A 23720-nucleotide genomic window follows, 5' to 3' on the forward strand; every position below is an offset into this window, starting at 1 on the left:
ATAACAGAGCGTAAAGTACCCGATTTCTCCTTTGTTCTGATAGTAATCTTGCGCCGAAGTTAAAGACTACTTGTTCACTTGTGTTAAGTAGAAAAACGTGTACAAAACCTATGGGGAAAAATGAAATATTCAAAAATGAATATAAAATAAGGGGATGATGTCATCATGACGTCATCCCTTTGCAATAAATCTTGCATCAGGGTCTTCGTTGGCTATCACTTTGGGAACGATGAAAGACTGCAAAGTTACCGAAATTGTCGCTCAAAAGCGTGTACAAAGTCAATGGGCTATAAACTTGTTTGCAGAAACACTGCTTCTTTAAGTTCGTGTCACGTGATTTGCGCCTAAACTGAACAGTTTTTATGAAATATTACTTCATATTCGGACTCTCAGGCATATTTCAAATAAAATAACAGAGCGTAAAGTACCCGATTTCTCCTTTGTTCTGATAGTAATCTTGCGCCGAAGTTAAAGACTACTTGTTCACTTGTGTTAAGTAGAAAAACGTGTACAAAACCTATGGGGAAAAATTAAATATTCAAAAATGAATATAAAATAAGGGGATGATGTCATCATGACGTCATCCCTTTGAAATAAATCTTGCATCGGCATCTTCGTTGGCTATCACTTTGGGAACGATCAAAGACTGCAAAGTTACCAAAATTGTCGCTCAAAAACGTGTACAAAGTCAATGGGCTATAAACTTGTTTGCAGAAACACTGCTTCTTTAAGTTCGTGTCACGTGATTTCCGCTTAAACTGGACAATTTTTATGAAATATTACTTCATATTCGGACTCTTAGGCATATTTCAAATAAAATAACAGAGCGTAAAGTACCCGATTTTGCCTTTGTTCTTATAGTAATCTTGCGCCGAAGTTAAAGACTACTTGTTCACTTGTGTCAAGTCGAAAAACGTGTACAAAACCTATGGGGAAAAATGAAATATTCAAAAATAAATATAAAATAAGGTGATGATGTCATCATGACGTCATCCCTTTGCAATAAATCTTGCATCGGGGTCTTCGTTGGCTATCACTTTGGGAACGATGAAAGACTGCAAAGTTACCAAAATTGTCGCTCAAAAACGTGTACAAAGTCAATGGGCTAGAAACACATGTGTAGGAAAACTGCTCCTTTAATTTCATGTCACGTGATTTTTGTCTAAACTGGGAAAAACTTATGAAATATTATTTAATATTTGGACACTTGGGTATATTTGCGATCGAACGGAAGGGAAAATTTAGTCTGATTTCTTCTTCGTTCTGGTAGTAATTCTGGGTCGAAGTTGAGGACTGCTCACGCATTATGCGGGACAATGTGTGTACAAACCCTATGTTGTGCAACAGCGCCATACATGGTTCAATATGGGACAGTTTCTTGAAAATTGAAAGCCCATGCAGGTGTGACCGTAATTCTGCAATAGCGCCCTCATAGCCTGATATACGACAGTCCGAAAACTGTGTGCAATCTGTGTACAAAGTCTATGGGGGAAAATTAATTCTTCAAAAATCAATAATAAATAAACTACTTAAGTTATCACTGTGAATTTCTTCTAGGACCGTCCTTGGATGATCACACAACTATCCTCCAAGTTTGAAATTCTTCTGATTTTCCTAGGTGCCAAAGTGTAGGGGTAGAAAAACTTGGCTGAAGAAGAAGAAAAAAAAAAAAAAAAAAAAAAAAAAAAAAAAGGAAAGAAAAAAAAAAACAGAACGATTTCAATACCTGGTTCGGCTGAACTGCCGAACCAGCTAATAAAAACAAGCAAAGAGACAATTACGTTTGATATAAATTGATGTGAATCTTCTGAATGATAATTAAGAGAAAAATTATACCACTGTATACCACTTTCGAATATTTCTTGCTTTGAGCTGGCTTCAGTATATATACAACCTGCAAGTTGGACGAGCTTTGGTATGAATTCATTCCACAAGAGGCATTCTTTGGCCTTGATCCCATGCCCGTTCGGCATCGCCGGTGACAAGTCTTTGTAGGCCAGTTCCTCAAGGGTGAACGCCGGCCATTCTGTCACTGTCTCTTCATTAGTGTGCCCGACATTCAAGGAGGAAAGGTTAGGATTGCTGGAGATGGAATGTGTGGGGAGACTGATTAAATCCAACGGGCAAATGCAAAGTGGGTTGCATTTACTATGCTGTCAAATCGCACGGTCGAAAGAAATAGTTTGTAGTTAAAATACAAAGTATAAATCTAAAATAATTGCCTGAGGCAATTTTTCTAAACGTGTGGCCAGTAAATAAAGTGGAACCTATTTGCGTTTTAACATTTTAAAGTCATATTAAGAAGCATAAGTTGTAAACTTGGTATTTTGTTTTTGATCTTCTAATTTATGGTTGTTTGATAATGAGCAGCTCATACTATATCTTTATCTTTGATCATTATTTTTATAGATTACAATAATCAAATGTCGAGTGTTAAGCTGTGTTCTGAGGAGAAAAGACCTTTTTTTAGCACTTTCTGGAAACAGAAAGAGGAGCTGGGGAAGTAAATTGGGGCTCCATGACTGCTGGAGACCACAATTACCGGTAGTTAAGTTTTCGGGGGGCTTCGCTTAAGCTTATACACTCACCCACTCTTTGCCATGTTTGCCCAATATCTGATCATCATCAGGGACATATCTGCCTCTTCCTTTGTGTACCTGTACCTGTCCGACGCCATCAGGGGGAGGCCAAAGACAAACGGAACCTCGTCTGCATGGGCAGTCCTAGTCCACCTATTACCAAGGAAGTGTGACGATGGGGCATGGGTCATGTGATAACGGTATACCATTCGCCCGGCCTTAGCGAGAGCCCTTGCCGCGAAATCCTGCGGACACACGAATTGGGCGTCGCCCAAGGCTTGGACCGTACTCTCCAGAAAGTCACAGCGATGGGCGTCGCTACAGGAGGCGTTGCGGTACATCGCTTTGACGGCGTCAGCGACAATCGGCTCACCACTCATCAGCGATATCCAGGGTCGCGTGAGACTGTCGTAGATGTCGCTGTCCACGAACGGCGCCTCGTCTGTATGTTTTGGGAAGGCTTGCAAGACTACCGTGGCTCCGTCCCCTGCAGTCGAGCCCAAGATTGTCGCGGCGTCGTTCACGGCACCTTCTGCGTAGAGATCGCTTGGTTTACGAGGGAAGAAGTCCCCATCAACAACCGGTGCGAAGACGATAAAGGCTGCTTCGCTAAGTTCTTGGAGTAACTGCAATTCAAATGCAACACAACAGGTCAAAAACCTGAGTTTAGTGTTTTCGATATGTCAGTAATTTTGGTGAAATGCCAATGGCAGGAAATTGATGAAAAAAATAATACTCTTACAGAAAGGTGCAGTTAAACTTTTTGTCGGAAAGTAATCACTGCAGCTAGAAATGCGCTTTTCTGAAAGCTATACTGCTAACAACTGAGGCTATGTTCAAATTATGACACACTTTACGTATGATTGACACAGAGGCCAACCTGTCGTGGTCATGGAGCCAAACTCAGTGTATTCGAAACGGAAATGACCCCAAATGAAAAGATATCAACTCTTGAGTTTGAAAGATGTTCTATGTAGCATCGTCAATGAAAAAAAAACACCGAAATTGCAAGTTACAACTGCCCGATTCAGAATGAATGAATACATGTATTGGATAACTGTAGGCAATGTAAGTCAACTAAACATTAACACAAGTATAGCAACGAGATAATGGCATCAATGCCACAAGTGAATGAATTTCCTGAGCGTGGATGGCGATATACTTTTTGGAACTGGTTTTCCACGAGAGTTTTGAAAGGCACCCTCTGCAGACAATCCAGTAACTCTCTGGATGTCTCTCGTTCGCAGTTGACCAGTTTCCCGAGGGCAAAAGCCCGCCTACGGGCCACGTCAGTCGGTAGGGTACCCCACACAGCAGAGATATCACCACTCTATCAAAACGAGCAAAACAAATCACCAAATGAGATTATGCAAATGTTCAGTAAAACACATAGAAGACAGATCACGGATACGACACTTTCTCGACTTCAAACACCTAGCTGACCTCCACAACTGTTGTCATGTTGGAACTCAACTCCCAGTCTAGCGTCCAAAGAAATGTATATCTTCCTATATCTTTTTTTTTAAAATTCTTCATAGTATGTGCACTGAAACATATCCATACCGTACGAATGGGTTACAGGTCTGTGATGGTCCCCAATGCATGACCAATGTTACAACAATCACAGAATTTACCTCCGACCTGTTTTGCTGCTGAGTTCTTGCTGAGGCAAACCGGCTGGTGTATTAAGTGGAAGAAAATAGTCTGGGTGGTGTAGTGTTTCATAATGTGTGGGGGTCCTACCTCCATGATCGCAGCGTGAAAGAGCCCGACACTCCCAGGCGAAACCACGTGGGCACTCACGCTCACTGCGCCGGCACTCTCCCCGAAGATGGTTACTCGTCCAGAATCACCGCCGAAAGCTGATTGAAATAAGAACGCAAAGACTTAGCACGAGCTGTTGTTGAATCTACATGAGGAAGAAAAATATTATCAGTCGGAAAAATCTGGTTGCTGTAACTTTTGTCTTGTAGACGCACTTTGAAGCGTCAGTTCATGTGCCAGTAGGGGAGAAGTTAAATAAAATCTCGTGTGAATGGTTCCAGTTCTGCTCAGTGTTACGTGGATGGAAAGTACCTTCGATGTTGTCTCTTATCCACTCCAGAGCGAGGCGCTGGTCAAATAGTCCCATGTTGCCCGGTACGACGTCATCACCTACAACAAAACAAACGTGAGCTCATCACTCACGCTGCACGACATCCAACGAACAAATCTATAGCTGTGCCAATGAATTATTCTTCATGAGTTTGTGTCACAAACGATCTATGTGGACCACACTTTAACTGTGGCCTAAAACATGCAGGGGGAGGTTCAGATTCTGGAAATCAGTAAGCCCACAAAATTGTTTAAATCAGTCAATGCAAATTACGAAGTACCAATGCCTACTCATCGTTTTGCGATTGAGGTGGTCATCATAATCGTGCATTCGTCATGCACAATGGTCCCATTCTGCATAGATTTTGTTAACTTTTCCAAATGAGCAGGATGATGCACTGATGAGCAGATTTGGTGGATGCACTCCTTCAAATCTCACCCGTGGACAGGAATCCAAGAGCCCCTAGTCGGTAGTTGAGAGCCACCACGATGACGTCACCGACAGCAGCTAGCTGAGTCCCGTAAAAGTCCGGCCTAGTTCCGGCCCCGACAATGAATCCCCCACCATGGATGTACACGAGCACAGCGGCCTTGGCCGGCTGTTTTGCGAAAGCAAATGAAATACTTATGGAATCTTAATAAATCAAACAAATTGAAAATTTGCCCTCTGCAGGCGCACTCTCTTTAGCGTGGTTGTTTGAGCCCGTATCATTTTGGAGAAAGACCATCATGAAGTTATTGTGCAATTTGCATGCATCGCAACACGCCGGTTATCCATCAAAACCTCTTTGCTCAACACAGTAACCGGCATGTTTATACCGTACACACGATGCAGCTAGTATAAACTTGTCATTGCTTACGTCATGTCATCACACGTCATCGACTGCATGCTGCACTGGTACTTGCTTGGCTTGCAGTCCCCTCCTGAGACAAGGAGGCAATAACCATGATGGAACACAAATATAAGGCCACATCACCTTTCAATTCAAATGCCACCCAAGGGGTTTAATAACGTACAAAGGGTAAACAATGGATAATTTGGACCACTGATGGGTAGTTCGAACAGATCTGTTTTGATATTCGTCGTAACAATTTACAGCAACACAATAGCGTAACTATAATATGGGCCACAGGGGCCCCTTCGGAAATTGCACACCAGTTGCACCGTGCAGCTCGCAATCGTTTGGAAGGATACGCTCCCCCCCCCAACGCATTTTGTCTCCCATGATTGTATCTGTGGTCACTTTTGCGTAAAAGGTAGATTTTTCTCGTCTAATTACTGGGTGCAATAAAATCAAAAGCCTATCAATATTAATACTTTCAATTTTTATTAATTCCTCCAGTTTTGCTCATTGCAGTTAAACAATGAAGTCGCATTTTCAGCAAACTGTATGCAATGCAATTCAAATTTCCGAGATGATCAAGCAAAGAAATAAAATGTAAGTTGTTTTTGATAAGTACACGCACGTAAGTCGATATCAAAATGGAAACCTCACGTGCAGTCAAAAGGACAGGTTTAAATATTTTACGAAATATTCGCAAGTGTGGCAAGAACTCAGCATTAGGTATTGTGATCAATCAACTACACGTACAAAGACTTTTAATGCATCATCTTTCTAGTGGAATAACACTAAGTTCTCGTCAGGTCATGTAGAATGTATTTTATTGCAAATGCATTTTTCGTCACTTTTTTTCAATTATAGGAAGTCTCGAATTGGGCCTTACATGGTTATATCGTTTCACTTACTACTGGCTGAGGAAGGAACACATCGATAAACAAACAATCTTCATCTTGTTTTCCGGTAAGTATTCCGCTATTCCCCATGGGTGTCAGTGGTTGAGGACATCGATTGCCAACCTCTGCAGCCCACAGATCCCCACTCCATGACTTCGGCACGGGAGGCTTGAAGCGTAGCGGGCCGACAGGCGGCTCAGCATACGGTATACCGAGGAAGGCATTGACACTGCGGCGGAGCTCAGGCCGGGTAGGGGGTTTAAACTCCAGCCGAGTGCCCACAATGCGGCCCTGCTTGGTCGTAACGACCGGGGGCTCTGCACGAGAAACTCGGAAGAGTTGTAAAATCAGCCACAAAGCGTATATGAATTGAAGCTTCATCTTCACGAGTTGAACTGTCTGAGAAACCGGGTGGACTACTTGCACGTGCATATGACTTCTGTTGTATTGTCGCATGCGTACAATATGCAAAAGCATTTTATCCTCTCTTTTGTGGGGACAGTTTTTGAATAATTCATGTTTCAGGCACAAATATTCATCCTAAATAAATAATGGTGATCTAAGTCAAGCCGAGGAGACCTTATTAAATTCAGTTTATATTATGAATAGTTCTAACAATCATTTTTACATCACATAAATTCACCTTACGTACACTTAAATCATACAATAATTATATTCGGCAATAATTATTTTCTATCATAAAAAATTATTACTCGGCCATAAATAGCTTCGCAGTGTCGCTTGAGACTTTCTTGCATGTTGCCTAAAGTTATTCTTTAAAAGACGTAAACAGCCTATTCAAAATAGCGCTACCAGTAGGAACATATTACAAAATGTCTGAACCGAATTTACAAGGCGTAAAAGTGCACTGGCTGGGGCCAATTTCATAGAGCTGCTTAAGCACAAAATTTGCTTAACCGCGAAAAAACCTTGCTTGATAAATCAGGTAACCAGCCAAAACTCCATGTGATGTACACGTATATTGTTTTGGAATGGTATTTAGCTGTCTTTTGGTTAGCATGACAATCCGATAGAGTTTGAGCTGGTAACCTTTGTTTTTTTAAGCAAGTTTTTTTCACAATTAAGCAAATTTTGTGCTTAAGCAGCTCTATGAAATTGGCCCTGCAGGGCTGCTAAATATAAAAACCTTCAATTTTTTTTTCGATTGAAGATGATCAGGCGCGCACAATGTCAATGTGTGTGTGGGACGCAGTCACTATGTTTAAGTGAGTGTAGATATCCGGACATCTGTGATCTCTATAAGGATTGTGTTCGAGGGCCTGACACGGCAGGGCGGGAGGATTAATACAGTGGATATAGAAAAGTCGATTCTGTACACCGACAACAGCCGTAAGATTGTTGGTCATATTAAACACACAAGACTAGGAAGTCTCACGGCAAGACGGATTGATCGCATGGCTTCTTCTACATATAATTGTACGCTATGACCATCATGTATCCGTGACTATTTTCAAATAGAAATCTGAAAAAATCTCAACTTTTAGCCAAAAAATGCTTCATAAGAATGACCAAATTCGTTTCATTTCATCATTTGCATTTCGGTTGAGTCAAGGGTAGACAAGGGTAGATACAAGGGGTAGAGGCCAACGGGGCCACCCCCCCCCCGAGATACGGCCTTACCCCTAAGAATGCCATCATAGTTACATAACAATCTCCAAGAGTCTCGACCCCAATCAATTCTGACCCCCCGAATTTTTGGTTATGGATTCGCCCTTGGGTTGGATGGAAACAAAATGTCTCAAATGTTTTCGTTTAATTCCTGCCCACTTCCCTCATCGCGGAGTCCCATTTCCTTGCTCAATCTTCTGTGTGCAGAGACTTCCCGACACTTCTTGGCGTCCTCTGAAAATGGATAATGAAATCACCGTTCTCAAAGCTGCTGCCAAATCAAACATCAAAAACGTGGAATAAGAGGAACAAAGCGGGAAAGTGTGCATTGCCAAAAAATAGTAAGCTTGTAGAGGCTTTCCAGAGGAAATTCTTTTGCCACGATGCCTCTCTTTAACTCGTGAATTTGTCAAACCTTTTCCCTGGGTAATTGAAAGTCCGGTATAATTTCAAAAACTAAACCCACAGTTTGTTTGATAGCAGAAAATCTGATTTCCAATGAGTGTAAATTTTAAAACGTTAAGGGCCAATTACAATTGACACAGGAGTGACCATGTACAATACCCACTGTTATATCTCATAGAGTGGGCTTTCTTTCAAAGTTCTACCAAAGAACTTCATCATTGATTTACCTGCAATTTGAACGAGCTTTGGTATGAATTCATTCCACATGAGGCATTCTTTGGCCTTGATCCCATGTCCATTCGGCATGGCCGGTGACAGGTCTTTGTAGGCGAGTTCTTCAAGGGTGAAAACCGGCCATTCTGACGCCGTGGATGTCTCTTCGCTGGCCAGTTCGGCGTCCAGGGATGACAGGTTGGGATTACTGGGAGTCGAGGCAATGAACAAAACGGAGGAAAATTCAACCTGTAAAGTTTTAGTATTGCAATCAAGACTGACAAAGGGAACAATTCTTGGCCGTATTAGGACTAAGATCAAATTCCATTTGACCTTGGAGAACTGAATCTTTTGTATTGGAGACATTAGACTGACGTCATTTAAAAATTGCTCTCCACACGAGTTTAACTCTTTTGAGAGGTCTTCGCTTCTATTTTACTCATACAGATGTTAAAACATTCCTGCTTAATGATGACAAATAAATTTGAGAAGTAAGAAACCTTACCCTGTCTTGGCCACGTTGGCCCAGTAACTGATGGTCTGGGTTGACATACGGACCTCTTCCTCGGTAAACCTTTTATTCTCTGAAGGCACAAGTGGGACGCCAAAGACGAACAGCAAGTCTTCACCGTGCGTACACCCTGTCCAGTTGTTACCGAGGAAAGGAGTGGTGGCTGCATGGGTCATGTGATAACGGTACACCTTGCGTCCAGCCTTAGTGAATGCCCTGGCGGTCCTGTCCTGGGGACAGACGAACAAGACGTCCCCAAGGGCTTGGGAGAGGCTCTGCAGGTAGTCGCAGTCCGATGGGTTCCCGCAAGTGGCGTCGAGGTACATCAGCTCGACGGCGTCGGCAACGACGGGCTCGGAGCTCAGCATCGCCAGCCAGGGTTGCAAGAAAGCGTCGAACGCTGCGCCGTCCACGAAGGGCGCCCGGTTGGTGTTGTTGGGGTACGCCCCCTTGATCATGACCATTCCCTCGTCTGAGTTGGAGCCAATGATTGACACGGCGTCATTGACTGCACCCTTTGCATAGAGGTCAGTCGGTCTGCCGGGGAGGAAAATTCCGTCAACCACTGGACCGTAAAGAATCATGGGCGCTACACTCAACGCTTGAAGCATCTGCAAATAAAATTAAGCAACAACAGGCAAAAGTTCCCGTCAATAATAAGGTAAAGTACTACCCACGTTTTCCGTCAAAGAATCATCGTTTCAGGTTCCACCTTCTCAAATTGACTGTCGATGATGGCGCTGACGTCCAGCTCCTGTAGGCATGCCAGCAACTCGTCGGATGTTTCTCTCTCGCAGTCGACCAACTTCCCAAGTAAGAATGCCCGTTTACGAGCCTCATCAGCGGGCACTATGCTCCAAAGGGCCGATGCCTCGCCACTCTGCATGTAGGAGAAAAACAGAGACATGTTGGGAGAACAGAATCTAGAGGACGTTTGAACTGCCGATAAAAATGAATCATATAGTTTCTTCTGACTTAGAGCTCTTATTGCAATTTGCAGTCGAACACGAAAGGCGTATTCGTGGGATATTGGGGGACTTTCTGCTGTTCAACACTTACTGTTCTTTTAATTCAAGTATTTTGCACCGTTTGCTTGACTCTTGTAAGGACGATATGTACATGTTACCTATCCAAAGGCTGAAACTCACTTTCGAGGTTGTTTATTAGATAATTTCTGCACGTTATCCAGAGTGAGCTGTCACACGTACCTCTGGAGATCACGAAGGCTTTACATGTATTTCCATTCGCACTAATTTTTCTTCAACTTTTATCGAAACTACACCCTCAAAAAATGCAGGAGTTCGTGGCTGGCCGATTAATCTGTTAGGCCAATAAATTCATTTTTGGTTTGTAAATGCCGATGAAGCGCGTAGGATTAATTGCAGGTGTCAGTGGGAATTTCTTCCGGCCGTAACAGGTGAGCTGGATGAGGATGAAAGGTAAGACCTGCCAACTTTTTCAAGGGGTCGTTTATTGAAGATGAGCGGACCTCCATGATTGCAGCCCGTAAGAGGCCTGCACTTCCCGGCGACAACATGTGCGCTCCCACGCTGCATGCTCCGGCACTCTCCCCAAAGATGGCCACTCGAACTGGATCACCACCAAAAGCTGATGGACAGGCGAAAAAAAATCGAAATTTTCAGGTGTAATTCTCAAAGAGTCCATCTTGGCCATGTGCAGACATTTTTTATTGAAACTTGTCGTGCATTCGTCCACGCATCTTGCAAAGTCGCAATTGAAGAAAAAAGCTTGGTGTAACACAGGCCATTAACAACTCCGTTCGTAGATCAACACCCTTCCTGTCGGGTGAAGACCTCTGCATCTTATTCTTACATGTAGCTGTACATATGAAACGGCCATACCTTCAATATTATCTCTGACCCATTCCATAGCAAGTTGTTGATCCAGCAGTCCCATATTGCCTGGTATTGCTTCATCACCTGCAAGCAATCAAAAATGCATACGTGTGCGCCAATTGGTCAGTTACAATGATTAAAGGGTCACATATACTCAAATTAGTAAAAAAAAGTTCGACTATCGTACTATGTACAAATAGTTAGGCCTATGCGTCTTACACACGTTGCTGCTGAAGATACGGTGATGCAGTTCCTAAATATTTGGTGGACATCAATGGGTCAGACCAACAGCGACGGAATGGATTTAAAAGTGGGGGGGGGGAAGCCCCGGCCATTATACAGAAAAGAATACAATTATGAAGTTGCAGTGTACCTCCAACGGCTGGTAGGCCTATAAAGTGGGGGGGGGGCAAAGTAGCTACCCCCCGGCGGAATGAGGGAAACGCCCCCCCCTTGAGTCAGACTGGTACATGCTCGAGTAAAGTGCATGGCAACATATCATATTTCCTTACGCAAGATACAGCTACATGTGGTCATATACTCTCTCTTACATTCAGCCATTCATCTTAATTACCGGTGGAGAGAAATCCTAATGCTCCAAGTCGGTAGTTGAGGGCCACGACGATGACGTCACCCACAGCCGCAATGGGAGTCCCATAGAACCCATCGATGGAGCCAGCACCAACCAAGAATCCGCCTCCGTGGATGTATACAAGAACGGCTGCTTTTGGAGGCTGTATAGCGAAGACAAGTTTTGCCCTTAAACAGAAATACTGTATTTTCTTTCATCCTTTACACGAGACTATTACATTCCCTATCCCCTTTAAGGCGGTAAGATCAAGCTATTAGCTCTACCCGTAATACGCAATACGATAATTGTACTTACAACTGGCTGAGGGACAAACACATCGACAGACAGACAATCCTCGGCTATATTGCCCGTCAATGTGACATCGTTTCCCAGCGGCATTTTGGGCTGAGGGCATCGATTGCCAACCTCTGCAGCCCGCAGCTCCCCACTCCACGACTTCGGCACGGGTGGCTTGAAGCGTAGCGGGCCGACGGGCGGCTCGGCGTACGGTATACCGAGGAAGGCATTGACACTGCGGCGGAGCTCGGGTCTCGTAGGGGGGTTAAACTCCAGTCGAGTGCCCACGATGCGGCCCTGCTTGGTCGTAACAACCGGGGGATCATCGCATGATGTGCATCTAAGTGACACAGCCATGACCAGACATATTAACACGCACATCGATCTTGGCCGCATTGTCAACAGGTAGAGGATCTAACCTAAATGTATTGGAACGTGTGAATTATATTTCTGTCGATATTTTTGCCTTCAGCTATAAACGGTGAACGTACGTACTTCGCACTTGACTGGTTAATACACACGTACGTTTCTGATACCGGTCACCGATACAAAGGTCACATACTGTGCATTCTGCCCATCATCGTACAATGACTTGGCATCTCTTTTTGAATAGCCGCGCAGCATGAACGTTTTCCCCACTGATCGAACAAACAAGTACTATAAATATCTTGTTCTCAACCGAGTCATTTCAGGACATAAACCATACATGTACGTTTTCATTGTATATACGTGCATTGTACGTTTGTAATTGGAAACCAGGGAAACTGATTCCTATTCGCAGTTTCCTCCGGAGTGAATGCTCATCATGACGATCAATCACATATTATCCTTCCCGTGGGTCTGGAAGTGGCGCGTTGAGGGACAAGAACCCCAAACCCCAAACAACACACAAATTTAGACAATCATCAATCAAGACATCTTTTGAGACTATCAACCCATTGCTCTTGAAATACTGCGCACACACACACCGATACCTATAGGTTAGAAATTATCGAAAAGACAGATGAAGCACGGAGCTATCTTTTTTATAGCTCCATAGACGAAGTACTCTGGCGCACTGGCTCGAGCTTGGATTGATACAGGGAAACGTTTATTGGAAGTCTCTACACAATTATACAGGCGTTAACCTTTTTAATTATCCATGGAAGAAAGACTCCTTTTTAGTACAAGTAGTACAACCTTTCACATACAAGCTTTTGCATAAATCTCAGGTACAACGACTTTTTGGACGGAATAATAACTTTGTCAGTTTACCGAAATTTCCTTCAATAACAGCGAAGACAGAAATCGGTGTATACTACTTCAAGGCATCTGTATGCTGGACCGATTGTAGTGTCAAATATAAGATACTTCAAACTATATACATTCATATTTAATGGGTGGAATGACAGCAAACAGTCGCAACTATTATAAACGTAACATGAGATAAAAAAATTATATTAAATATTAATATCAAACCAATCACACAGTATTCTTGACTCATTTGACCATGAGCTAATAATCCTACTCTTTAGAGCAACTGGATAGAATTCATATACAAAAATACTTTACAATAATTCTGGTCTCCAAGAATGGTGAAGAAAGGTACAAGCGTGTATTTAGTTTGGTCCGAGAATGTAGTAATGGCTTCCAGACTTCTCTTATCCTAATAATTCTTGCATAAGTACATTTGTGTGGAGATGTGTATTTTACCATGAACACAAAAAATGAACAAATTTTCTCCAACAAGTTTTTACAAATTAGAATTGTAAGTAATTTATCTATCAAGAAAATGAAAACCAGACTCCGAAGTATGTACAGATATCCACTCAACACTTGAATATTTTTTGTCACAAACAATGAAAAGAAAAACCCACTACCGCTCTAAAACTCTGCATTCCAGGTTAAGGCACTGCAAGTGTGGACTCATAAAAATGTTACATTAAACCAAAACCTTTTAATTGAAATTATATGAGCAATATAGAATTATATACAAATTTCCAACGTGAGCTCATTTATTGCTTTCCACTTTGCATAAATCCAAACAAAGTTGATCCAAACCAGTTGATGTGGTAGTAGTAAGCTATGTTTACCAATATCTTAGAAATATTCACGAAGTATTTAAGATTCGGTTTATGTGGTAGCACAGAGCTATATTTAGTAATATCTTTGAAATGCACACACTTTTTAAGATTCTTTAAAGATATTTTGAATACAAACTCTTCCAAAGTTTTCATAAGCATATCAAGAATACGCATTCATAAGTATATCTCAATGGCTTAATTGTCCAGTTGACAGAGCAGCGCCACCCCGCGACCGATCCAGTGCTGCGGCGGCAAATCTGAGGGCAGCATCATGCTGATGACAAAGTTGGTGGAGTGGCCAGTGGTGGACAGTGTGCCTCGCCGCTCACTGGTCTTGTAGAGGGGTGCTTCGTAAGATGGACGCTCGGGGATGTCTGATTTCTTGATGGGTTTCAGCCACACCTGTGGGAGAGGACGAGATTGTTTTGAGTGGTTCGAGAAAAAAATCATGCAGCTTTGCTGAATGGATAATGACAATATGTGATAAATACAACGTATTCGTATACATGTATACAACTGGACTTTACGAGGATGGCTTGGCCACTTTTCATTTTAAATGTTTCTTGATGTTTCATTTTCTTTTTATTGTAGGTAGTTTTCACTCTAATCTTGTAGTGCAGTCTTCGAGCTGCTGTAAGCAAGGCTTTAATGAAATGATTATGATGATCACTGAGCAGAAATGGGGGCATCAAAAATGCTCACGCTTTGTTCAGGACAGAGTGACTTAGGCTGAGGGCAAATTCTATGCAGCAACTACGCTCATAACCCTGATGAACAGCCAGGAAGCAATGGCCTGGTGTTCTGCTCTGTGAGTATCAAAATACTGGTTACATAATATTTTTTTCGCAGTTTACAACATATCTTAGATCGAAGACTGCTTGAGAATGAGTACATCTGATCTAGGACATACACTGCATAAGGAACACTAGACAAGGCACAAATGGCCTGACAAACAACTAGACAGCTTACCACTGGCATTGTATCCTGCAGCACCTTAGGGTGGGATTCTCCCAGTCTGCGAGTCTTACGATCCCAACGGGCTCCGTCCAAGAACAGACCGTTGACGTACACACCTATTTCAGAAAATGCAAAAGAGAGAAGTAGCTGCCTCATTTAGTCTGCGTATCGGTGCCATGTCAAAGAGTTCAAAACAAGTAAAAGATAGCATAAATTAGGATTAATGGTCAAACTCTGCTTGTAAAGAACATTAATGATATTCTGCAACGATGAAGCAGCAGCCGGAGCATCATACCCAACGAGAATGTTGATTGGCCCAGGATGTGCCAGCACGATTAGCTTTGGAAAAATTCTTGTTTCTAAACCACAGTAGTTTTATCGAGTGACTGCACGGTTTGTCCGCTCTTAATGTAATCTTCCTAAAGAAAAGTATGTGCTCTATATTTTTGCCACACACAATTCCATTACTGCGAACTTATATAAAATGGCAAACTGAATGACTGTCCAATTTTGAAACATCTGTCAAGAAACACTGTCTCTAAGATGGTATAAAGATATCAGCGCGACCCCTCTTTCACTCTGAATTGCAATTTTGTCAAAGGGTGACTTTCTTACACTATTTGAAGAGGGAGAGGGGAGACAAAATCTGCATTGACTTATGGAAACTGAGAGTGTCTGTTCAAGATTCAAACTCAAAAAAAAAAAAAAAATCCCATGGCCTTTCTAAGCCTCCTTACCATCTTCTGGTGCCTTATCATACTTCTTGTCGTCCATGACCTCGTAGTCAAAGCCCAGCAGGTCGATGGGGATGGTGTACTTCCTGGCGTAGTTCTGCTGGGCACCAGTCAAGAAGGCTTGGGTGAAGAAAAACCCAGACAGCCAGAAGACTGGCGGGGGGCCGACGTCGTACCAATCCTGGTAAAAGGGACCAAAACATGAGACATGACTTTGGCAAGCCAATCAGGGGCTGAATGACTTTCTTTAGTATGATTTTGGGAGAATGTCATTCTGGAACATGTTCAAATGCTAGTTTTTGCACTGAGTGTTTTAGCTATCCACTGATGCTTGTGCGTGTGAAAAGCTTCACAAATTAACTTGGGCGAGACTTGGGCCCATGACCTCCTGCTTACTAGTGCAGATGTCTTACCACTAGACCAGCAAGCTTGCCGGGATCGGCGGGATGGTTTGAGTCAGAAGACCAGCACGCAGACATGTTTGAAGATGTCATGTTTGCACTGAGGATATGTATGCCAATAGCACATTCCCAAAATGAAGCACTTCCAAGAACAGCAGTACCTGAACAAGGTCTGCACTATCAGTGCGGCCATACGCCATCTCCCACACTTACTTTGTTCTTGAATGACCTTGCTTTCTTGAAATGCTAAACTGGCTCATTAAAGGTATTGGGGGAGTAACTTAATTCTCCCCTTGGAATAGTATGTGGTACCAGCAGTTTGAAGCAATGGAAAATAAAGTTGGCTCAACAAGGGCGATTCGCAATGCAATGCGCCACCAGGAGTCTGTCATGAACAGGCCTTTTTGTAGTGCATTATGGGATAAAAAGTCAAGAATGTCTCATTTGCCAACTGAGCTGTGTACAGGAAACTTCAAAATTTCTGAATGTTTATCTTGGTTGAAAATTCAAAATTGCTCATTGCGAATGGGTGTTAAGGTATAGTCAAAATAAGGGTTTTGAGTGGTGCAGGGAACGACTCAATCAATATCCCCAACTCACGATTCCAGCAACCGTAAACTTGAAAAGTGACCTGAATGCAGCAAACTCTTGGTGGCGCACTGTTTGTGAATCGACCATATTACACTTTGACCAATTAGGTTAGCCTTTGGCTGTCCATTTGAAACCAAACATTGTGGGAGGCTTGTGCCCTTCAGTCGATTTCAAGGAAATCTCCAAATCTGGAAAATGCCACATCTTTATGTAGTGAGAGAACTTTGTACCTGAAGGAACTTGAGCCTGGCAAGGAAGTCATTGATGTAGCCTCCCAGAGGCTTGAGGGAAGGGTAAGACTTCTTCATCCACATCCCCGGCACTTTGCCTTTTAGCATGCTGTTGACCACCTCCTCCAGTTCCGTCGACATCACCACCAGACCCTGTTTTGTAAGAAAAGCATGCAAAGCATGACAGCATTTACATCTGGAATGGGTCAGATTGAGAGGATGAAGAGACATCCATGAAATGTGCTGCAGATGGATTGTAACAGCGACAATGATCGACTGTGAATTTGGGGGAGCTTTTGATAGCTAGCAATTAGGCAAGGCAAATGGCTGTGATTACACGAACCTTGCACAAGTCTTGTTTGGTTTTGTTTTGTACAAGTGCCCAGAAGTAGCAACACCTGCGCAATAAAACCTTTCAAAAGTTACAATGGGGGGTCAAAATTGTTTTGTGCATTTTGGTGATTCTTACATCTTCTCCACAGAGTCAATGCTTATGTTTCTCCTTGTGTATTCATGCCTTTATCTCTTGCTTTGCTAATTGCTATCAATTTGATGCAGATGCCAAATGTTGCTTTTCGTGATTGTGACTAGAAGAACTGCACTAACTTGATGAAATTTTGTTTCACCGCAGCAAATACTTCCGAGTCTGATCTAGAATTGATGAGTTTTTTTCTGAGAGTTGTTAAATGGCCTGTCTGCAACATCCCTTTAACACAACAAAGTAATGCTGGCACTTGATTGCCTGAACTCATTGTCCTATTTTTGAAATGAGAGACCTATCTGTCTTTAACAGAAGTATGTATCGGTCAAATGTTGAATGTTCATTTTCTTAGTAGTAATGCAACTGAAATGCTTGCATTTGTTATTTGTTTGTGAACCAGCTGAGTGCAGTCCCCACAAAAGGAGCCTCCTTTGCTAGGAAACTTGAGCCCTCTGTTGGTCTAGCTCGGGGCAGATTGGTAAACTACGCCTCCTGGGTAGCACCGTACAGGGACATGCAGTGAGCCTGGGCAAGCTTCTCTACCTTGATGGCCTTCTGGATGTTGATGAGACTGCTGCGCACGGTGGCCAGCAGGTTGTTGAAGCGAGTCATCTCCTGCACCAGCACGGTGTTCATGCTCTGCGTGTAGGTGGTCGGGTACTTGCGCAGGCCGGCGTCCGTGTCAAAGTTGCTCGGCAGCTTGCTCAGGATGTCGGTGGCCACGTCTGTCACCACCTCATCGTTGGACTTGGCCCCGCCTTTTGAGGAACGGGACTGCAAGGGGATTGGAGAGGTAGGGCCAAATGGAAAAATGTGAGCAGGAATTGAGTGCTAGATTTCAATAAAAGCTGTGGGTCAATAATACAGTATCAAAAGTGAGATTATGATACTTTTTCTCTATTCATACAAATTTATGGCAAAGTTACACAATTTAAGGGCAATCAGACGTATACAAAGGATAAATTCTCTCAATTCGTTCCCGAATATTGTATTTTGACTACATGCACATCAATAAACCAGAACACAATGGAATGTAGCATACTCCTCCACTTTCTGTGTTTTTTGTGTACTTTTCAACCGTGTAAAAACATAAAAGATGTGCAAAATTCTTAGCTCATAAACACTTTTCAGGTAAAATTTATAAATACATTTTTTTTTAAATGGCAATTTGACCAAAGAAAAATTACAGGGTTTGAAACATTACAGGGTTTAAAAATACGTGTTCATCTAATTAGTAAGAGCTGTTTTAAATCAATAATTTTCGGGGGTAGTATACAATACCTGAGCCTGGAGCAGACAGCAATCATGGGATCATTCAGGGCATGCGATGAAAGCGGAGTTGAAGAAAATAAAAATCAATGTTGAGGAAAAGAATGGTAAAATGTTAGAGGGGGGGGGATGCACATGCCTGGGGATACGGATGACGGACACTACCTAAAAGATGGCAGACACTTCAATACATGATGGTGGCAACAAATGCTGTATGTGGGGGGGGTGGGGTGAACAACGGGGGGATCTGCAAGAGGTCCACTGCAGTTATTTGGTATAATGGATAACATGCACGTACAAATCACACTTGAGGAGTGTTCCTGCTACATGTAAATGCTGAATATTACAGTGTTTGATGTGGCTAACATATGCACTACACTTATGAGGCAATTTCTAGCTGTTGAGCTGTTAGATGTTCACAGCAATTCAAGGTAATAGTGACCTATCCTATCAACGGGCATGATATCTGATCCAGGAAAAAAGGAATTATGAAGAGCAAACAACAAAAATGATAAACATACAGCGTACCTGACTCTGCAAGAATGAAGTGAGTGGTGACATACACCATGCATAGCATCAAGGCACACGGGAGTAGCCGGAATGTCCGTGGATGGTCACAGCAAACAGTATGAAGGGAAGTGAGTTGGAAGTGGATGCATGGATGCGCAGGATAAAAGGCCAAGTTAGATTGAATGATAGGATTTGAGAAGCTCTTTTTCGGTTCGGGGCAGCATTCATTTTTTAAAACCAATTCCAAATATTTTCAACCTCACAGAGATCCTAGAAATGCTAATCAGTTTATCACTTTTTTCTTTTGGTTTTCATCTTTTTATTATTAGATTGAAGGAAAGGAGATTAGACATGCAAATAACAACACAGAAAAATATTTATCAAACTGATATTTCGACTTGCAACAGTCCCTTAATATTTTTTGAGGAGGATAAACAGAACATTAAGATCTTAGCACAGCAAGTTTAATTGTTGAAAATTTAGTGACACACACACAGCATGCAACTACGGCAACCATTTGATTTTTTTTTTTTAATAACGAAGGGTTCCTTAGGATAGGCGGGGCAGGATGGGGCACTGCAAGAAGGTGGGTGACAATATGACCATGCAAGAATCAGGCAATGGAACGTGTCGATTGGCACTGTGCAATCAATGACTCGGTTCGTCTCTGGACGGCTTTACCTGTGTCAGCAGGATGTTGTCAAAGAGCAGCTTGGTCTCCGCCTGCTCCTTGGTGATGTCAGCGTTGGGGTGCATGCCAAAGATCTCGGGGCTGGCTATGATGGGCAAGTTCCTGGTGTACTCCAGGTAACTCTCATACTGCAGTCAGTGGAAACAAAATCCATGAGAAGCTGGTTGACAATTTTACTACTGTTAATGATGAACGAATGACGTGTGCCCTAATCTTTTCATATCTGCCAGAACTGTCTACTATTTGTAGAAAACACCTGCAAGTACACAAAGCAAGCATGTGACGGAACCACCCTTCCCTGACCAATTTCCATTTCTCAAGGGAACAGAATACTCTCAGATTAAAAAAGGGGAGGATGTTTACAGAAACATTCTTCATGCACAAACTCCTGTGTCCATAGCCTACTTTAAGACGATATAGCAAGCTACCAGCACTGGCCTTCGGACAGACTTACCAACCTCAAGCAAAATGGCTGACTCCATCGTACTGTGCATGAAAGGGATGGATGCTGTGTCTGAAATCCTTGGCTGAGGCTGACGTAACACATGCATCTACAGACTGGCTTACAGTACTTGGCCAGTGGCTTCCATAGAGCAAAGTGATATCCTCAGCCATAGTCTCAACAACTGGATACAGTGTAATTCTTACTTGAACACAATCTGTTTGTGCAGCAACATAACAACTAAATCTGATCCTCTAATGCAAGAGAGAGTGGACTTACATCGCCAGTCTTGGGTGCATAGTACAGTCCGCTATTGTCAAAGTGATAGTCGTCGTTGTCGATGATCTCTGGGCAGTACATCTTGGCCAGGATGTTGTGCAAGTTGCGCCTGTCCCAAGGATCAGTCACACGGCCCCCATAGTTGCACTCGCCCGTCAGGTATTTGATGGCGTCGAATGGTGTCTCCTGTTAGTATGGACACATTGGTGAGATGGTTGGATGCAAAGAAGAAAATTCTTTCGCTTCTCGAATGCTTATCCCTTCTTTCCAATATTTGAAAACCAGAGGTATCACCTTGGGCTTTGTTTGGCAGACATCAAGGGTTGCAAAATTTTATTCTTACTCATAACTACTGCTTCATCTTCAACCCTGTAATTCAGCACTATTCAGTAGACGGCAATCTTTCCAATCTTTTTATTTCAGTGGCTGGATCTTGCAAGTTCGTGCAGAGACTAACCCTTTGATTGTTGGATGTTGCCCGAGTCAACATCATCCTAAACAAGGAGCAGAGTTTGGGGTTGAGACGTTGAAAAATTGTCAAATTTGAGATTCTAAATCCTTGTAAGACCAACCGTAGGTCAATCTGGAAGGAAAGCTGGATCAACATTCTGAAGGGCATATTAATTTGAAATGTGAAGGATGAAGAACAGTTTCTCTTTATGGGAAAAATAACTACTTTGCTGAGAACGTGAATTGATCTCAATATATCCTGTCTTCAACATGTAATAACGCCATCTTACATACTTCGTATTCATTCAGGAACATGGCCAGTTGGCGCACGCTGATCCGCAGATCCGTCTCGTTGAACTCGTAGGGGATGTTCCAACCAATGGGGCCAAAGTTCCGTCTCTCTTGCACCAGGGCATGGAAGAAGCACAGGCCGTACAGAAGCTTCTTCCAGGCTCTCTGTATTGAGGGGAAAAAAGCAAAGCAAAATTTAAGCTTTACTGTTAAAAAAATGCAGTGTTGGCAAGTATTGGGAACACAGCAGCCTGATGATGATTTTTACATAATGGCACAGAGTGAAGGATAATGCAGTACTTTTCACAGGCTATGTCTACCACAGACAGTGTACAAGGTCATGCAAGAAGCTGAGGTGAAGACAGACCAGAGTTATTCCTGTACTATTTACCTATAGGTGTGGCATCGTGTCAATGCAGTTGACATGGTATACGCTAAGTTTGACATAAACAAAACTCAGTGGGCAAATTAAATTCCACAAGGTGGTTCACAGGGAATGGCTAATATAAAGAGCCACAGGTCATTTCAAGATTTAGCATGAAGCATGTCAAATCATCCTTCATGCTAAATCTGGTTGAGATCTAACCTTATTCCGGAAGCACACACAAGTTCAATGAGGTCAAAAGTCATTTTTCCGCCAATTTCATGAAACATGATGTAAATTTGACCCATGCGTGAGCCTTGCAGCACAAATTTGAGCCACAGCCGTGCAACATACTAACGTTCCATTTCAAGAAAAGTTGCATGGCTCTGCCATGTTTTAATATTCAATTTCTTGGACAAGGCCAATAATGGCTTTTACAGCAGCTGTTACTTTTCAGTCGCGGACTTATGAAGGGTGTAAGTTTCATGAAATCGCTCTTAATTTGTTGCACTACGACGCAATAAAATGTGGCATCAGTGACGTTTCACCACTGTGAAATCGGCTTCTAGTCTTACAATTACATTAGCTTCTGTCAACACTTCTAGAGTCATTGTATCATTTCCACATATTTCGGCAAAATAGAATGCAGAAAAAGTCCACTACAATGGCATACCTGAGCCTGCAGATGTGACAGCACATTCATGTGGAGACCATGTAGATGATGACAGTTATTCATGGCACAGCATGAGATTTCCCAACAAGCAGGGGCATTGGGTAGGAGGAGCAAGAGAAAATGCATGAACTATGTGTTTATGGGTGAATGATTTGACGGGTGATATAAGCATGAACCAATGGGAGAGCAAATGAAATGATGTTGGAATGATGTAATTCTAGCAACATGCATGGATAAAAACGGCGCATTTTCAAGGAATGCAACGTTAATTGTGGGAAAAGTACATGCCTTTGCTGTTGATAATCACAGATTGGGAATCTAGTATGGTTTCCAGTTCACTAATTTCTGTCAAATGCTGTATAAAAATCACAACCAAAAACTAAGGGAAAAGTGCGATGTGATCACTTTTCCACAGCAAAATACCAGTACTTCTGTGAATTTCAACAAGTTGTTGGATATTTTTGACACAAAACTGCAGCATTTTTAGATTTAGATTTTCAGACACATTTCCTGTTGGTCTTCTATGAACATTTTGAAGAAGCCACAACCTTATTAAATTCCAATAACATCAAGTTAAAAACATCCAAATTGGGATCAGTCATTTTTGATACAAATTCCCCACAACCACAATGTATTTATTTGAGAGATGAATGAAGCACATATAGAGATGTGGAAAGACATGGCATGCAATGGAGTTCTACTTCATGTCCATCATAGCTGCCCATGCAATCTCAGCTTAAACTCAACCTCACCAAATCTTCCCCAACGTAATACCTGGTTTCTTGATATATTAACAAGTATTGGAGAAATGCACCGGCCAACCACTGTCTAAATGCAAAGAGACAATGTTCCACTGGCTGACTGAAAAGAAGTGGATTTGGAGGGGATTCATGAAGCAGAAATGTTGAGGGAGTAATTTAAGCCCAGGGTGAAAAGGCAACTCAAGTGGAGGACAGCACTGGTTTTGAAGGGGAGGTTTTGGTGAGCAATTTTTGCTTGGCCCTTAGCGTGCACAGACCTCAGCCTTGACCCCGTTGAAGAACTCCGGGTCCGAGATGGGGTCACTCAGGTAGGAGCGGATGACGTTGGAGCGGAGCCCCTTGGGCGGCTCGTTGGTCATCTTGACGCCGTTTTGCAGGACCGCGACGGGGAAGTGGGGCGAGGGGTAGGAGGTCAGCCACAGACGGAAGTCCGGATGGGTGGTCTCCGGGTTCAACTCCTGCAAAAAGGGGAAGAACCCATGATTTAGTGTGCCTGCATAAATGCACAAAGCATATTAGACCTTTGATCAAATCTTGACGAGAAATTGCAAGTCCCGTACGAGCAAATCATACACTTGCCATCTAGTATATAAAAAAGTGACTATTGGGACCTGATGTGAAATTTGACTTGTGATTGACAAAA

The 23720-nt window shown here is 42.6% G+C and overlaps 3 protein-coding genes across 9 annotated transcripts in view; all 3 read right to left on the minus strand.

Annotated features, from left to right (window-relative positions):
• LOC110991019 (acetylcholinesterase-like) overlaps nucleotides 1–6885 on the minus strand; it is a 73219-nt gene extending 66334 nt beyond the window's left edge. For all 6 annotated transcript variants that reach the window (XM_087134217.1, XM_087134215.1, XM_087134216.1 and 3 more), the window contains exons 1-7: nucleotides 6421–6885; nucleotides 5113–5272; nucleotides 4656–4733; nucleotides 4323–4441; nucleotides 3742–3909; nucleotides 2589–3205; nucleotides 1895–2082 (exon numbers count right to left, since the gene is read on the minus strand). In XM_087134217.1, the coding sequence (XP_086990343.1) occupies nucleotides 1895–2082; nucleotides 2589–3205; nucleotides 3742–3909; nucleotides 4323–4441; nucleotides 4656–4733; nucleotides 5113–5272; nucleotides 6421–6885 (1795 nt within the window). The remainder of the gene's footprint in view (nucleotides 1–1894; nucleotides 2083–2588; nucleotides 3206–3741; nucleotides 3910–4322; nucleotides 4442–4655; nucleotides 4734–5112; nucleotides 5273–6420) is intronic.
• A 99-nt stretch (nucleotides 6886–6984) lies between these two features.
• On the minus strand, nucleotides 6985–12468 carry LOC110991091 (acetylcholinesterase-like). The gene is made up of 8 exons (XM_022256258.2): nucleotides 11909–12468; nucleotides 11597–11756; nucleotides 11029–11106; nucleotides 10656–10774; nucleotides 9879–10046; nucleotides 9161–9777; nucleotides 8670–8863; nucleotides 6985–8271 (listed from the first exon to the last, which is right to left on the minus strand). The coding sequence occupies exons 1-8, from the start codon at nucleotides 12284–12286 to the stop codon at nucleotides 8168–8170; spliced, it is 1818 nt and encodes a 605-aa protein (XP_022111950.2). The 5' UTR covers nucleotides 12287–12468; the 3' UTR covers nucleotides 6985–8167.
• A 490-nt stretch (nucleotides 12469–12958) lies between these two features.
• The window catches only part of dnah7 (dynein axonemal heavy chain 7), an 83852-nt gene continuing 73090 nt past the window's right edge, over nucleotides 12959–23720 (minus strand). For both annotated transcript variants that reach the window (XM_087134213.1, XM_022254265.2), the window contains 9 exons: nucleotides 23335–23535; nucleotides 21283–21444; nucleotides 20539–20724; nucleotides 19808–19945; nucleotides 17891–18121; nucleotides 16867–17019; nucleotides 15648–15825; nucleotides 14923–15026; nucleotides 12959–14355 (listed from right to left, as the gene is read on the minus strand). In XM_087134213.1, the coding sequence (XP_086990339.1) occupies nucleotides 14149–14355; nucleotides 14923–15026; nucleotides 15648–15825; nucleotides 16867–17019; nucleotides 17891–18121; nucleotides 19808–19945; nucleotides 20539–20724; nucleotides 21283–21444; nucleotides 23335–23535 (1560 nt within the window). In that variant the 3' untranslated portion in view covers nucleotides 12959–14148. The remainder of the gene's footprint in view (nucleotides 14356–14922; nucleotides 15027–15647; nucleotides 15826–16866; nucleotides 17020–17890; nucleotides 18122–19807; nucleotides 19946–20538; nucleotides 20725–21282; nucleotides 21445–23334; nucleotides 23536–23720) is intronic.

The sequence above is a fragment of the Acanthaster planci genome, linkage group LG03 (genome assembly GCF_054643075.1).
Source record: "Acanthaster planci isolate LZ-2023a linkage group LG03, COTS_SCS, whole genome shotgun sequence".
Taxonomy (NCBI): Eukaryota; Metazoa; Echinodermata; class Asteroidea; order Valvatida; family Acanthasteridae; genus Acanthaster; species Acanthaster planci.

Bases quoted from the DNA above. Each gene is read 5' to 3' on its own strand.
- LOC110991091 (XM_022256258.2), bottom strand. From the start codon at position 12,286: ATGCGGCCAAGATCGATGTGCGTGTTAATATGTCTGGTCATGGCTGTG. The intron at 11,107-11,596 runs GTAATTAAGATG...GATTGCTTGCAG, and splicing joins ATTAGGATTTCTCTCCACCG to GTGATGAAGCAATACCAGGC. The intron at 8,864-9,160 runs GTAAGGTTTCTT...CTCGACTCCCAG, and splicing joins GCCAACGTGGCCAAGACAGG to TAATCCCAACCTGTCATCCC.